At 42.5% G+C, this 15,876-nt stretch overlaps 1 protein-coding gene across 2 annotated transcripts in view; it reads right to left on the bottom strand.

The window, feature by feature from the left end:
* Positions 1-15,876, bottom strand: part of LOC106598853 (polyamine-transporting ATPase 13A3) — a 43,443-nt gene that overhangs the window by 25,053 nt on the left and 2,514 nt on the right. For both annotated transcript variants that reach the window (XM_014189868.2, XM_045714507.1), the window contains exons 2-7: positions 4,441-4,517; positions 3,839-4,015; positions 1,590-1,769; positions 1,265-1,335; positions 1,030-1,113; positions 484-553 (exon numbers count right to left, since the gene is read on the bottom strand). In XM_014189868.2, the coding sequence (XP_014045343.1) occupies positions 484-553; positions 1,030-1,113; positions 1,265-1,335; positions 1,590-1,769; positions 3,839-4,015; positions 4,441-4,491 (633 nt within the window). In that variant the 5' untranslated portion in view covers positions 4,492-4,517. The remainder of the gene's footprint in view (positions 1-483; positions 554-1,029; positions 1,114-1,264; positions 1,336-1,589; positions 1,770-3,838; positions 4,016-4,440; positions 4,518-15,876) is intronic.

The following is a 15,876-nucleotide window of genomic DNA, read 5'->3' on the forward strand; positions in this document are numbered from 1 at the left end:
TGCAGCTTTATTGTCAGATTTATGGTTGTTTTATTGTCAATTTATTCATTATAATTTTAGATAATGGATTGTTATTATCAGATGAGTCATTGGAAAATAAGCAGCATTTACTCTAAGGCAGTGGTTCCCAACTCTGGTCCTTGGGTATCCCAACAGTACATCTGTTTTATTGTAGCCCCAGACAAGCACACCTGATTCAACTTGTCAACTAATCATCAGGCCCTCAATGAGTTGAATCAGGTACGTTTGTCCGGGGGCTACAACACAAATATGTGTGCTGTTGGGTGTACTCGAGGACTGGAGTTGGGAACCACTGCTCTAAGGTACAGTAGTTATTCCTAGCCATGTGACCTGACCCATAAAAACTCTGGGGCCTAGTTGAAGACTATAAATAGGCTCCAGGGTTTTTCCAGGTCAGGTGATCAAGAAAAACTCCAGGTCATACTTGTTGTTGTGTGAAAGAAAATGTATCCAGTAACCTACCTCTTTTATGAGTAGCTTGAACACAGATGGCACCCTAACTGCTATCTCATTCACTTCAAAGAACAGTCTCCTGTTGAAACCGGATTAGAAACCATTAGCATTTTTGCCAGCTTTCTCACACGCCAAAGGGCCAATGTGTTCAAATACCGGTATGCACTGTATGCTTGTGCGGACTAGCCAGTCTTAGCTGTACATTCAGAGATAAATTCCAACATTCAAAAGAGCCGTTGGGCCAAATGAGATTCAAGAACAGATGGTGTGTTTAATAGTGCCTGTAGGAACAGGGATGATTATGCCTATGTGTAAGGTAGAGGTGCAGCAGAGGAGGCTGGTGGGAGGAGCTAGAGGAGGAAGGGGCTCATTGTAATGGCTGGAATGGAATAAACGGAAAGGTATCAAACACAAACATATGGAAACCACGTTTGACTCCGTTCCTTTCATGACATTTCGGCCATTACAATGAGCCCGTCCTCCTATAGCTCCTCCCACTAGCCTCTTCTTATGTACTGTGTATGGAAGTAGAGGGTTGTGGGTAATGTAGGCTACCTGTAGTCCTGAAGTAGTTTGCTGAGACCAGAGCTGTGGTCAGTGTGGATGCTGGAACAAGTCACCCTGACATCCTCCAAACCTCTAGAAGAGCAGCACACACAGTCACCTCCATGGTAATACTGTATACTTACCACCTTTCATATAAGGATGATAGAGAATGTCCATGTTTTAAAAGTAGCTGGACAATTACACATGTATGGGGGTTACTGTGATTTTGCAATAGGGCTCTTACTTAAACACTTCAAAATTCTGAAGCAGATCATTCCAGTAGTATTTTGTGCTGTGGTGGGTGAAGTAGCAAACCTGATAGAAAGAGAGATGTAGTCAGAACACCAAGTAATGTTCAGAAATCAACTGAGGGCTTTGGATCTGTATCCATCACTTCATGCGTCTCAATAATCTTGGATACCTTCCTTCCCTCGTATCCTTTCCTCCAGGACCACTGATCTATAAATTTCACCCATCAGTTGTCTTGAAGGAAAGGACATGAAGGGAGAGAGCCATTCAAGACAACTGGGACACTGTTTGTTAATGGATATCAGAGGCCATTGCCTTACCTGAACTGGCTGGATATGGATGTATTTTCCCTGATGTCCATCTTGGAGGGCACTGAAGGAGTGTATACTGTCCCCATTAGGTATGTGCAGAGGGCTTAGGAGATCGACATCGTCAAAGGGTCTCTTTCCAGGGGCTAGCATCACATGTACCTTGGTCCGGAACCACCTCCGAAACTCGTCCTGTTAGAATTGAACCAATGTCAAGTCATCCAGTTAACATTGTCCCCAGGATAAATTGCGCACAGCACATGGACTTCGAGCTTGGGGAGGATGTGGATACCATCCATTTGATGCTGTAAGACAGTGATAGTGATTAAGCAGACTGACTCTTCAGTAGAGAATTGGTTATTGTAAATTACAATTTGTAATGTAGTCTCAAGCCAATGTTATCTTTACTGTTACTTAGGTCGTAGTAGTTTTTATTTTATTTTGGGGGGGGGTTAGATCAGCTTTAATATTGCGGATAGATTGTAGCTTCCATCAATGTAATTGTCTGCATCATTTCCAATCTCACATATATTTTGGGGATATATATATATATATATATATTAGTGAGGGGGAAAAAGTATTTAATCCCCTGCTGATTTTGTACGTTTGCCCACTGACAAAGAAATGATCAGTCTATAATTTTAATCGTAGGTTTATTTGAACAGTGAGCGACAGAATAACAACAAAAAAATCCTGAAAAACGCATGTCAAAAATGTCCCACTCCTCTTTGCGCACACACACACACACACACACACACACACACACACACACACACACACACACACACACACACACACACACACACACACACACACACACACACACACACACACACACACATATATATATATATATATATATATAAATAAATAAAGTGTAGATATTGTGAATGTTGTAAATTTGTAGCTGGAAACAGCTGACTTCTTAAAATGTATTATCTACATAGGCGTACAGAGGCCCATTATCAGCAACCATCAACCCTGTGTTCCAATGGCACGTTGTGTTAGTTAATCCAAGTTTATCATTTAAAAGGCTAATTGATCATTAGAAAACCCTTTTGCAATTATGTTAGCACAGCTGAAAACTGTTGTCCTGATTAAAGATGCAATAAAACTGGCCTTCTTTAGACTAGTTGAGTATCTGGAGCATCAGCATTTGTGGGTTCGATTACAGGCTCAAAATGGCCAGAAACAAAGTACTTTCTTCTAAAACTCCTTCTATTCTTGTTCATCTTCAGTTTCTTGGCCATTTCTCGCATGGAATAGCCTTCATTTCTCAGAACAAGAATAGACTGACGAGTTTCAGAAGAAAGTTCTTTGTTTCTGGCCAATTTGGCCACCCCAACCTTTTGAACGGTAGTGTATATACTAGAGGTCGGCCGATTAATTGGTATGGCCGATTAATTAGGGCCGATATCAAGTTTTCATAACAATCAGTAATCGGTATTTTTGGACACCGATTTGCCGAATTTTTTACATTTACTTATTTACATATATACACATATATATATATATTTTTTTTTGTATACACCTTTATTTAACTAGGCAAGCCAGTTAAGAACGCATTCTTATTTTCAATGATGGCCTAGGAACGGTGGGTTAACTGCCTTGTTCATCGGCAGAATGACAGATTTTTACCTTGTCAGCTCGGGGATTCGTTTTTGCAACCGTTTATACATACATATATATACATACATACATACATACATGCCTTTTTAAAATATATTTTATAATTTCCCACAAACCCTACCACTCCTCCCCTAATTGGAGTAAACTAGTGAACACCACCACTTAGGCTTCTACTTCCAGCTTTATACGTACTATATACATTTTACAGTCACAATCTATTTTACAGTAGTTATATTTTGTTTGTTTTTAGTTCTGGCCTTCCTCCATTTCTGATGTTCATCCAGTTATATTTTCCATATCTTTTTAACTGTGCTATATTTCACAACATTTTTACAGACACAGTATATTTTAAATTTGTTATCTTGTTGTTATTAGTCCCACCCTTCAGCTCCATTCAATCCCTTTCATCGATCTCTTAACACCATCCACATTGGATTCCTATTTACTATATATTTTTCATCTGTGCTGTGATGTTTCACAAAAGTTATGAAACTTTCTATTCTCATAGTTTCTACAGATTGTAAATTAAAGAAACATTTTTGCTAAAAGTTTTATTAAATTATGGATCGATTGACTAGGACTTTTCAAATCACCCAGTGAAAGGTTATCTTTGGTGAGTAAGATTAGTGTACCGTGGATCTTAGCAGCAGTGTCTGGGCCTCCCTGATGAAGGGGGTCCGTGTGCAGGTCCCTCTCACTCCCCACTCAGGCAGCCAGTAGAGCACCAGAAACAGCAGCCCCCCGGTGCACACCGCCCCAACGGCCACCAGAACCATCTTCCAGGGGCACGGCCGGTAACCCCACACCTCCTATAGACACACAATGAGATTGTGGCACATGTTGGGTCAGAGAGCAAAATTTGGCTGTAACACCTCTTGGACGGAAGCTCAGCTACTCTAGCCCCTACCCAAGGCACTTCTTAAAGGATCCGCACTCTTAAAGGATCCTCAATTTTCACCTAAAATGACATACCCAAATCTAAGGAAGTATTAGATCAATATTAGCTAGCTACATCACACCACCTGCTAGGCTATGCTAGCACAGCGGTAATCAGTATGGTATATACAAGGCTAAGCCTAGATGGCCTTTCACTCTATATACTTACACATAGTATCCAGTCATCTCTGATCTACATAAAGACCCTAGCTGGGCCCTAGGGGTAGGAGCTTGGCTCTTGACAGAGTTATGGTCTTTGGAGTGGCATGCATGATATGGTGTTTGTTCAGTCACTCACCATCTCGTTCTCCAGGCCCTGGTTGATGATCTTCACGTCTTTCTTCTCCATCCTGTCAGAAGTGTTTAAAGGTCCCACTGAAACAACAGGGAACATCTTACTCAGCGTCTTGGAACTGTTTGCCATTGTAAATATTCCTGTTTGGGTAGCATGTTGGATTTTGTCTAGTTATGTTTGAATTGAAGCTGCGGTATTTGAGTTGAAACCAAAGAATCCAAAAACATGTTCTACCTTGGCACTATCACCTTTGCCTGCAGCAGTTTAGGCCTGGAATGCTGTCACGCCCTTTTTGACAAATGTGTGGGTTTAATGTACTATACATTGCAAGATGGCGCCGAGAGAGATGGCAGCTTCACTTCAAGTCCTTAGGAAACTGTGCAGTATTTTTTCTTAATGTATTATTTATTACATTGTTGGCCCAGAAAACCTTAACCTGTTGGGGCTAGGGGGCAGTATTTGCACGGCTGGATAAAAAAATGTACCCGATTTAATCTGGTTACTAATCCTACCCAGTAACTACAATATGCATATACTTATTATATATGGATAGAAAACACCCTACATTTTCTAAAACTGTTTGAATGGTGTCTGTGAGTATAACAGAACTCATTTGGCAGGCAAAACCCTGAGACATTTTCTGACAGGAAGTGGATACCTGATGTGTTGTATTACCTTTAACCTGTTAGGGCTAGGGGGCAGTATTGACACGGCTGGATAAAAAACATACCCGATTTAATCTGGTTACCACTCCTACCCAGTAACTAGAATATGCATATACTTATTACATATGGATAGAAAACACCCTAAATTTTCTAAAACTGTTTGAATGGTGTCTGTGAGTATAACAGAACTCAAATGGCAGGTCAAAACCTGAGAGATTCCTTTACAGGAAGTGGCCTGTCTGACCATTTCTTGAACTTCTTTTCCATCTCTATCATTTACTAAGGATCTCTGCTCTAACGTGACACTTCCCACGTCGTCCATAGGCGCTCAGAGCCCGGGAAAAAACAGAATGTCGTCATTCCAGCCCCAGGCTGAAACACATTATCGCCTTTCTCAAGTGGCCGATCAAGGGACACTGGGCTTAGGCGCGTGACCAGACCGCCCCCGCCTTTGGGATTTTTTCCTCTGTTTGCCGAAAAGGAGATTCCCTGTCGGAATATTATCGCTTTTCTACGAGAAAAATGTCGTAAAAATTGATTTTAAACAGCGGTTGACATGCTTCGAAGTACGGTAATGGAATATTTAGAATTTTATTGTCACGAATTGCGCCATGCGCGCGACACTTCTTTACTATTTCGGATAGTGTCTGGAACGCACGAACAAAACGCCGCTATTCGGATATAACGATGGATTATTTTGGACCAAACCAACATTTGTTATTGAAGTAGCAGTCCTGGGTGTGCATTCTGACGAAGACAACAAAAGGTAATCAAACTTTTATAATAGTAAATATGATTATGGTGAGTGCTAAACTTGCCGGGTGTCTAAATAAATGTCTAAATGTACTTAGAATATTGCAAAATGTGCTTTCACCAAAAAGCTATTTTAAAATCGGACATATCGAGTGCATAGAGGAGGTCTGTATCTATAATTCTTAAAATAATTGTTATGCTTTTTGTGAACGTTTATCGTGAGTAATTTAGTAAAATGTTAGCGAATTCCCCGGAAGTTTGCGGGGGGTATGCTAGTTCTGAACGTCACATGCTAATGTAAAAAGCTGGTTTTTGATATAAATATGAACTTGATTGAACAAAACATGCATGTATTGTATAACATAATGTCCTAGGGTTGTCATCTGATGAAGATCATCAAAGGTGAGTGCTGCATTTAGCTGTCTTCTGGGTTTTGGTGACATTATATGCTGGCTTGAAAAATGGGTGTCTGATTATTTCTGGCTTGGTACTCTGCTGACATAATCTAATGTTTTGCTTTCGTTGTAAAGCCTTTTTGAAATCGGACAGTGTGGTTAGATTAACGAGAGTCTTGTCTTTAAATAGCTGTAAAATAGTCATATGTTTGAGAAATTGAAGTAATAGGATTTTTAACGTTTTGAAAATCGCGCCACAGGCTGCCAGTGGCTGTTACGTAGGTGGGACGCAAGCGTCCCACCTAGCCCATAGAGGTTAAACCTATGCCATTGAAAAACACAGGGGCTGAGGAATATTTTGGCACTTCCTATTGCTTCCACTAGATGTCACCAGCCTTTACAAAGTGTTTTGAGTCTTCTGGAGGGAGATCTGACCGAACAAGAGCCATGGAACGATGATGGCCCATTAGACACCTGGCGCGCGAGTTCATGTTGGGTACCCTCGTTCCAATACGTTATAAAAGAGAATGCATTCGTCCACCTTGAATATTATTCATGTTCTGGTTAAAAAAGGCCCTAATGATTTATGCTATACAACGTTTGACATGTTTGAACGAACGTAAATATATTTTTTCCCCTCGTTCATGAAGTGAAGTCCGGCGGGCTTAGATCATGTGCTAACAAGACAGAGATTTTTGGACATAAATGATGAGCTTTTTTGAACAAAACTACATTTGTTATGGACCTGTGATACCTGGAAGTGACATCTGATGAAGAGAATCAAAGGTAATGGATTATTTACATAGTATTTTCGATTTTAGATCTCCCCAACATGACGGCTAGTCTGTATCGCAACGCGTATTTTTCTGGGCGCAGTGCTCAGATTATTGCAAAGTGTGATTTCCCAGTAAGGTTATTTTTAAATCTGGCAAGTTGATTGCGTTCAAGAGATGTAAATCTATAATTCTTTAAATGACAATATAATATTTTACCAATGTTTTCTAATTTTAATTATTTAATTTGTGGTGCTGACTTGACTGCCGGTTATTGGAGGGAAACGATTTCCTCAACATCAATGCCATAGTAAAACGCTGTTTTTGGATATAAATATGAACTTGATAGAACTAAAAATGCATGCATTGTCTAACATAATGTCCTAGGAGTGTCATCTGATGGAGATTGTAAAAGGTTAGTGCATCATTTTAGCTGGTTTTATGGTTTTGGTGACCCTGTCTTTGAATTGACAAAACATTACACACAACTCTTGTAAATGTACTGTCCTAACATACTCTAAATTTATGCTTTCGCCGTAAAACCTTTTTGAAATCGTAAAACGTGGTTAGATTAAGGAGATGTTTATCTTTCAAAGGGTGTAAAATAGTTGTATGTTTGAAAAATTTGAATTTTGACATTTATTTGGATTCAAATTTGCCGCTCTTGAAATGCACCTGCTGTTGATGGAGTGCACCACGGGTGGGACGCTTGCGTCCCACCTAGCCCATAGAGGTTAAATATTATTACATACACCCGGGAAGAACTATTGGATATCAGAGAGACGTCAACTTACCAGCACAACGACCAGGAATATGACTTTCCCAAAGCGGATCCCAGGGTATTTGAACTGATTCCAGAGGCCGACCCAAAACAACACCGTCAGAGGAGAGGGTGCCGGAGCGGTCTTCTAGTGAGGCTTTGGATGCGCGCACACCACCCACCGCTTCCGAGTATATTACTAGCTAATGTCCAGTCCCTAGTTAACAAAGTAGATGGAATTATTGCAAGAGTTGCTTTCCAAATAGATATCCGGGATTGTAACATACTCTGTTTCACGGGTGACACGGCTAGCTGGGGCATACTGTCGGAGTCCGTACAGCCAACGGGATTTTCAGTGCATTGCGCCAACAGGAACAAACATCTCTCTGGTAAGAAGGGCGGGGGTGTATGTTTCGTAATTAACGACTCATGGTGTAATTGTAACAACATACAAGAACTCAAGTCCTTTTGTTCACCTGACCTAGAATTCCTCACAATCAAATGCCAACCGTATTATCTCCCAAGAGAACTCTCCTCGGTTATCGTCACAGCCGTGTATATCCCCCCGCAAGCGGATACCAAGACGGCCATCAAGGAACTTCACTGGACTTTATGCAAACTGGAAACCATATATTCTGAGGCTGCATTTATTGTAGCTGGGGATTTTAACAAGCTAATCTGAGAACAAGGCTACCTAAATTCTATCAGCATATCAATTGCAGTACACGAGCGAGTAACACACTCGACCACTGCTACTCTAACTTCCGCGATGCATACAAGGCCCTCCCCCGCCCTACTTTTGGCAAATCCCCTCCCCTCCTATAGGCAGACCCTAAAACAGGAAGCACCCGTGCTTAGGTCTATCCAACGCTGGTCTGACCAATCGGATCCCACGCTTCAAGATTGCTTCGATCACATGGACTGGGATATGTTCCGCATTGTGACCGGAAACATGACCGAATATAAACAGTGTAGCATTTCCCTCCGCAAGGCAATCAAACAAGCTAAGCAACAGTACAGAGACAAAGTGGAGTCGCAATTCAACGGCTCAGACACGAGAGGTATGTGGCAGGGTCTACAGTCAATCACGGACTACAAAAGAAAAATCAGCCCCGTCGCGGATCACGATGCCTTGCTCCCTGACAGACTAAACTAGTTTTTTGCTCTCTTTGAGGACAATACAGTGCCACTAACACGGCCCGCTACCAAAACCTGCGGGCTCTCCTTCACTGTAGCCAATGTGAGTAAAACATTTAAACGTGTTAACCGTCGCAAGGCTGCAGGCCCAGACGGCATCCCCGGCCGCGTCCTCAGAGCATGCGCAGACCAGCTGGCTGGTGTGTTTACGGACATATTCAATCAATCCCTATCCCAGTCTGCTGTCCCCACATACTTCAAGAGGGCCACCATTGTTCCTGTTCCCAAGAAAGCTAAGGTAACTGAGCTAAATGACTACCGCCCTGTAGCACTCACTTCCATCATCATGAAGTGCTTTGAGAGACTAGTCAAGGGCCATATCACCTCCACCCTACCTGACACCCTAGACCCACTCCAATTTGCTTACCGACCCAATAGGTCCACAGACGACGCAATCGCCATCACACTGCACACTGTCCTAACCCATCTGGACAAGAAGAATACCTATGTAAGAATGCTGTTCAGCGATTACAGCTCAGCATTTAACACCATAGTACCCTCCAAAGTCGTCATTAAGCTCGAGACCCTGGGTCTCGACCCCGCCCTGTGCAACTGGGTCCTGGACTTCCTGACTGGCCGCCCCCAGGTGGTGAGGGTAGGTAACAACATCTCCACCCCGCTGATCCTCAACACTGGGTCCCCACAAGGGTGCGTTCTCAGCCCTCTTCTGTACTCCCTGTTCACCCACGACTGCGTGGCCATGCACGCGTCCAACTCAATCATCAAGTTTGCAGACGACACAACAGTGGTAGGCTTGATTACCAACAACGACGAGATGGCCTACAAGGAGGAGGTGAGGGCCCTCGGAGTGTGGTGTCAGGAAAATAACCTCGCACTCAATGTCAACAAAACAAAAGAGATGATCGTGGACTTCAGGAAACAGCAGAGGGAGCAGCCCCCTATCTACATTGACGGGACAGTAGTGGAGAGGGTGGAGAGTTAAGTTCCTAAGTTCCTCAGGAGGCTGAAGAAACTCGGCTTGTCACCAAAAACACAAACTTTTACAGAAGCACAATCAAGAGCATCCTGTCGGGCTGTATCACCGCCTGGTACGGCAGCTACTCCGCCCATAACCGGAAGGCTCTCCAGAGGGTAGTGAGGTCTGCACAACGCATCACCGGGTGCAAACTACCTGTCCTCCAGGACACCTACACCACCCGATGTCACAGGAAGGCCAAAAAGATCATCAAGGACAGCAACCACCCGAGCCACTGCCTGTTCACCCCGCTAACATCCAGAAGGCGAGGTCAGTACAGGTGCATCAAAGCTGGAACCGAGAGACTGAAAAACAGCTTCTATCTCAAGGCCATCAGACTGTTAAACAGCCATCACTAACATTGAGTGGCTGCTGCCAACATACTGACTCAACTTAAGCCACTTTAATAATGGGAAAATTGATGTAATCAATTTATCACTTGCCACTTTATATTATTTATATTAGATAATGTTTACATAATCTACATTATTCATCTCATATGTATATACTGTACGCCATACCATCTACTGCATCTTGCAATCTTGATGTAATTAGATGAATCACTAGCCACTTTAAACAACGCCACTTTATATAATGTTTTCATAACCTACATTACGCATCTCATATGTATATACTGTACTCTATACCATCTACTGCATCTTGCCATCCTGATGTAATGTATCACTAGCCACCTTAAACAATGCTGCTTTATGTTTTCATACCCTACAATACTCATCTCATATGTATATACTGTACTCCATACCATCTACTACATCTTGCCTATGCCGTTTGGCCATCACTCATTTATATATTTTTATGTACATATTCGTATTCATTCCTTTACACTTGTGTGTACAAGGTAGTTGTTGTGGAGTTGGTAGATTACTTGTTAGATATTACTGCATGGTGGGAACTAGAAGCACAAGAATTTCGCTACACTCGCATTAACATCTGCTAACCATGTGTAGGTGACAAATAAATTTGATTTGAGAAGTTGCAATCGCCATCACACTGCCCACTGCCCGATCCCATCTGGACAAGAGGAATACCTATGTAAGAATGCTGTTCATTGACTACAGCTCAGCATTCAACACCATAGTACCCTCCAAGCTCATCATTAAGCTCGAGACCCTGGGTCTCAACACCGCCCTGTGCAACTGGGTCCTGGACTTCCTGACGGGCTGCCCCCAGGTGGTGAAGGTAGGAAAAACATCTCCAATCTGCTGATCCTCAACACTGGGGCCCCAGAAGGGTGCGTTCTCAGCCCTCTCCTGTACACCCATGACTGCGTGGCCATGCACGCCTCCAACTCAATAATCAAGTTTGCAGACGACACTACACTGGTAGGCTTGATTACCAACAACGACAAGACGGCCTACAGGGAGAAGGTAAGGGCCCTCGGAGTGTGGTTTCAGGAAAATAACCTCTCACTCAAGATGTCAGCAAAACAAACGAGATGATCGTGGACTTCAGGAAACAGCAAAGGGAGCACCCCCCTATCCACATCGACAGGACAGCAGTGGAAAAGGTGGAAAGTTAAGTTCCTCGGTGTACATACAGTGAGGGAAAAAAGTATTTGATCGCCTGCTGATTTTGTACGTTTGCCCACTGACAAAGAAATTATCAGTCTATAATTTTAATGGTAGGTTTATTTGAACAGTGAGAGACAGAATAACAACAAAAAAATCCAGAAAAACGCATGTCAAAAATGTTATAAATTGATTTGCATTTTAATGAGGGTAATAAGTATTTTACCCCCTCTCAATCAGAAAGATTTCTGGCTCCCAGGTGTCTTTTATACAGGTAACGAGCTGAGATTAGGAGCACACTCTTAAAAGGGAGTGCTCCTAATCTCAGTTTGTTACCTGTATAAAAGACACCTGTCCACAGAAGCAATCAATCAATCAGATTCCAAACTCTCCACCATGGCCAAGACCAAAGAGCTCTCCAAGGATGTCAGGGACAAGATTGTAGACCGACACAAGGCTGGAATGGGCTACAAGACCATCGCCAAGCAGCTTGGTGAGAAGGTGACAACAGTTGGTGCGATTATTCGCAAATGGAAGAAACACAAAAGATCTGTCAATCTCCCTCGGTCTGGGGCTCCATGCAAGAGCTCACCTCGTGGAGTTGCAATGATCATGAGAACGGTGAGGAATCAGCCCAGAACTACACGGAGGACCTTGTCAATGATCTCAAGGCATCTGGGACCATAGTCACCAAGAAAACAATTGGTAACACACTACGCCGTGAAACTCTGAAATCCTGCAGCACCCGCAAGGTCCCCCCGCTCAAGAAAGCACATATACATGCCCGTCTGAAGTTTGCCAATGAACATCTGAATGATTCAGAGGACAACTGGGTGAAAGTGTTGTGGTCAGATGAGACCAAAATGGAGCTCTTTGGCATCAACTCAACTCGCCATGTTTGGAGGAGGAGGAATGCTGCCTATGACCCCAAGAACACCATCCCCACCGTCAAACATGGAGGTGGAAACATTATGCTTTGGGGGTGTTTTTCTGCTAAGGGGACAAGACAACTTCACCGCATCAAATGGACGATGGACGGGGCCATGTACTGTCAAATCTTGGGTGAGAACCTCTTTCCCTCAGCCAGGGCATTGAAAATGGGTCGTGGATGGATATTCCAGCATGACAATGACCCAAAACACACGGCCAAGGAAACAAAAGAGTGGCTCAAGAAGAAGCACATTAAGGTCCTGGCGTGGCCTAGCCAGTCTCCATACCTTAATCCCATAGAAAATCTGTGGAGGGAGCTGAAGGTTTGAGTTGCCAAACGTCAGCCTCGAAACCTTAATGACTTGGAGAAGATCTGCAAAGAGGAGTGGGACAAAATCCCTCCTGAGATGTATGCAAACCTGGTGGCCAACTACAAGAAACATCTGACCTCTGTGATTGCCAACAAGCGTTTTGCCACCAAGTACTAAGTCATGTTTTGCAGAGGGGTCAAATACTTATTTCCCTCATTAAAATGCATATCAAAATTGTTGTTATTCTGTCTCACTGTTCAAATAAACCTACTATTAAAATTATAGACTGATAATTTCTTTGTCAGTGGGCAAACGTACAAAATCAGCAGGGGATGAAATACTTTTTTCCCTCACTGTATAACTGACAAACTGAAATGGTCCACACACACAGACAGTCTAGTGAAGAAGACACAACAGTGCCTCGTCAACCTCAGGAGGCTGAAAAGAAATTGGGCTTGTCACCGAAAACCCTCACTAACTGTTACAGGTGCACAATTGAGACCATCCTGTCAGGCTGTATCATCGCCTGGTATGACAACTGCACCACCCACAACCGCAGGGCTCTCCAGAGGCTGGTGCAGTCTGCACAACACATCACCGGGGGAAAACTACCTGCCCTCCATGACACCTACACCACCCGATGTCACAGGAAGGCAAAAAAGATCAAGGACAATAACCACCCGCGCCACTACCTGTTCACCCCGCTTCCATCCAGAAGGCGAGGTCAGTACAGGTGCATCAAAGATGGGACAGAGAGATTGAAAAGGCCATCAGATTGTTAAACAGCCACCACTAGCACAGAGAGGCGGCTGCCTATCTACAGACTAGATATCATTGGCCACTTTAATAAATGGAACACTAGTCACTTTAATAATGCCACTTTAAGAATGTTTACATATCTCGGATTACTCATCTCATATGTATATACTGTATCCTTCATTATCTATTCTTTATTTGTTAGATATTACCTGTTACATACTGCTGCACTGTCGGATCTAGAAGCATAAGCATTTCGCTACACTCGCAATAACATCTGCTAACCATGTGCATGTGACCAATAAAATTTGATTTGAATAACTAACATTATTGACTGACAAACTAATCTCAGACCTCCATTAAAAAAGGCTGTCAGCTCTTCAACCCTGTCTGTGTCAATAAAGATGAATGGGTTCAGGACACCTACGCCTCGCTCTCAAAAAAGTTCAACACCTTCTTTGCCCGTTTAGAGGAAAACAGAGCCGCCAACGTGGGCCACGCCGCTCACGAGGACTCTGCGTACTCTCGATCTTTTGACACAACTGTCTTGTGAAGAGGGCACGACAAGTCCTCAACTGGCAGCTTCATTAAATAGTACCCACAAAACACCAGTCTCAACGTCAACAGTGAAGAGGCAACTCCGGGATGCTGGCCTTCTAGGCAGAGTTGCAAAGAAAAAGCCATATCTCAGACTGGCCAATAAAAAGAAAAGATTAAGATGGGCAAAAGAACACAGACACCAGACAGAGGAACTCTGCCTAGAAGGCCAGCATCCCAGAGTCGCCTCTTCACTGTTGACGTTGAGACTGGTGTTTTGCGGGTACTATTTAATGAAGCTGCCAGTTGAAGACTTGTGAGGCGTCTGTTTCTCAAACTAGACACTAATGTACTCTTGCTCTGGTTCTGGTTAGAGCCAGTTTGCGCTGTTCTGTGAAGGAAGTAGTACACAGCGTTGTACGAGATCTTCAGTTTCTTGGCAATTTCTCGCATGGAACAGCCTTAGTTTCTCGGCAATTTCTCGCATGGAACAGCCTTAGTTTCTCAGAACAAGAATAGACTGACGAGTTTTAGAAGAAAGATCTTTGTTTCTGGCCATTTTGAGCCCGTAATCGAACCCACAAATGCTGATGCTGCAGATACTCAACTAGTCTAAAGAAGGCCCGTTTTATTGCTTCTTTAATGAGGACAACAGTTTTCAGCTATGCTAACATAATTGCAAAAGGGTTTCCTAATGATCAATTAAGGTTAAAATGATCAACTTGGAATAGCTAACACCATGTCATTGGAACACAGGAGTGATGTTTGCTGATAATGGGCCTATGTAGATATTACATTTTTTTTTTAAATCAGCCGTTTTCAGCTACAATAGTCATTTACAACATTAACAATGTCTACACTGTATTTCGGATCAATTTGATGTTATTTTAAAATGGACAAAAAATGTGCTTTTCTTTCAAAAACAAGGAAATGTCTAAGTGACCCCAAACTTTTGAACGGTAGTGTACATATATATTTATATTCCAAACTCTGACATTGCTCGTTCTTACATGTCTTCATTTCTTGTTCTCATTTAGTTTTTTTCTTTTTGGATTATGTGTGTATTGTTATTGTATTGCTAGATATTGCTGCATTGTTGGAGCTAGAAACATAAGCATTTCACTGCACCTGCGATAACATCTGAAAAAATGCTGTACGCAACCAATAAACTTAGATTTTCATAAAGATGTTGCTGCTCTACATTTTGCATTCCATCAAGAAGAGGTTTTAAGTTGACGCCCTACTTCCTCAGACCAGAGGGAACATGGTTCAAGTAGGCTGGAGAAAGGTAACACAGTCTTAACCAATTACGATAGCAACAACAAAATCATATAGTTGGTGTGAAGAGGAGATGTAAAATGAGAGCACTTTTGGTGTAAACATTCTACCAGTGAAAAGGGTGTTTTTCCTAGCTTCTTTACATTTAGTTGATGATTAGTCAGCTCTTCTTTACAGATGCCAACTACCAACAATAAAGGCAGGCTTTTGGCAGTGGAAGAAGCTTGAAAGAATGTAAACACACTACTTAAGTTATTGTCACCTTCTTCCTTACTAAAAGCTGGTGACCTTCCCCTAAAAGTGATATCCTCATTTTTTCTGTCTTGTTCAAGAACTGACTCTTCTGTTCGGTCATTTCATTTAGTCAACATTAAGCATTTCTACTGAAATGGTGGACCATTCTGCATCGGAAGAATTTTTAACTATTTTAAGGCTGGATGTGCTCAATGTTGGTCTATTTCAAACTGTAACACATCACAATACAGTAACTATAGTGATAGCCTGTATGGCAGAGCAAAGGAGAAAATTACTCCAAATGTCACTTAAATCGTGATGCGTGTGAATCCTGACTACATTCTT

This window comes from Salmo salar, chromosome ssa03, assembly GCF_905237065.1.
Source record: "Salmo salar chromosome ssa03, Ssal_v3.1, whole genome shotgun sequence".
NCBI classification, from domain to species: domain Eukaryota; kingdom Metazoa; phylum Chordata; class Actinopteri; order Salmoniformes; family Salmonidae; genus Salmo; species Salmo salar.